Source organism: Austrofundulus limnaeus, unplaced genomic scaffold (genome assembly GCF_001266775.1).
Source record: "Austrofundulus limnaeus strain Quisiro unplaced genomic scaffold, Austrofundulus_limnaeus-1.0 Scaffold183, whole genome shotgun sequence".
NCBI lineage: Eukaryota > Metazoa > Chordata > Actinopteri > Cyprinodontiformes > Rivulidae > Austrofundulus > Austrofundulus limnaeus.
This window is the reverse complement of record NW_013952585.1, coordinates 1,021,481-1,022,784: the sequence shown is the minus strand read 5'-3', so window position 1 is coordinate 1,022,784 and position 1,304 is coordinate 1,021,481. Positions and strand designations below refer to the sequence as shown.

General features: G+C 38.8%; 1 protein-coding gene across 1 annotated transcript in view; it reads right to left on the bottom strand.

Annotated features, from left to right (window-relative positions):
• Window positions 1-1,304, bottom strand: part of LOC106524356 (ribosomal protein S6 kinase beta-2) — a gene marked incomplete in the record, with an annotated part of 9,119 nt that overhangs the window by 6,857 nt on the left and 958 nt on the right. The window contains 1 exon segment of the mRNA XM_014018128.1: window positions 36-90. Within this exon segment, the coding sequence (XP_013873582.1) occupies window positions 36-89 (54 nt within the window).

Genomic DNA, 1,304 nt, shown 5'->3' with positions numbered 1-1,304 from the left:
TAGATACAAACAAACAGTTTTCAGAAACTACAAACCTCTGCGTCGCTGACGTCCTCCGTCTCCAAGTCGATGTCAAACACTCCCGCCATCCTGTAACACAAACAGCACAAACCTTTCACCACAGAAACGCCTCCGAAGTGGAAATTACACCTGAGGTCTGCTCCAAGTAMAGTAGAGACACAAACAGCAGGATTTAAATAAAACCCTTCCTTATCATGAAATTTCGTTGTTTGTGTAACAAGCAAACACAAAAACWGYTAGAACTCAGTCCTTTTGCAGACAATCAGCTMAAATTTGGAGTGTTAGGAGCTGGACGTCCTTCATCACATCCTGCGAGCGCTAATAGATCGCACAAGATCTTAGCTTAAAYATTTGGCATGCAAGGTGGTGAGAAATGTGCTTTTTTTTATGACTAAATAAGAATAATTTGTGTTCAGGAATCCTGATGGTTGTGGTTCAGGCTGACCATGTTGAGCAGAKGGGGCAGAGGCACAAAGGAAAGTGGAGTCAGCACCAAACTGGACAGAACCTGACAAAGTCAAGAGTAAAACAATCTGTGTGTCAGCGTCACGGCAGGTCTGCTGTCGATACGGGCCATGCTTCAGTGTTTTTAAAGTACTGCCCAGAAATCTTAATCATCACATTATTTCTTTAAATTTAGCTTCAAGCTGCCAGACGCTGTTGTAATCTTTTAAAGTGGTTAATCAGCCGTTATTCATTCTTTCTGAAGCTCGTTTTGTAGTTTTTATTTGGACTATGACTTAACTTTGACCTCTGAATCATGAATGGATGAATCAGAGTTTTGTTGACACACAACAGTCGGTCACAAAGTACAATATGTTCCCAACTGTTTAGCTGAATTTATAAAAAATATTTCAGAGTTTGACCAACAAAAAATAGGACTGTTTGCATCAACAGGGTGATTTCCAAAGAGCTGCTGGCTAAAAACGCAGCAATTCTTGCAGTTTTGTAATTTACTTTGTGCAAAAATAACAAGACGACAAAAAAAATAAGCTACAACCACCTCTTGGATGAGACATCCAGTGAAAACACAACTAAATCCAACCTTCACACATCTGAACTGACTGTAGCTGTCAGTAAAGAATATTAATTGAACAGCACAAAGTGAACTTGAACATAATTATTCATTAGTTATTAATAAATATCGATGTAGCTGCCAGGATAAACAAACCCAGGAGGACATGATAAAAAAAGGTGTGTCACACAGTTAACACCCTGTTTATGGGCTGCTGTTTGTAAAGTTACACAGTCAAAAATTACCACCAATATTTTTGTTTTATTTA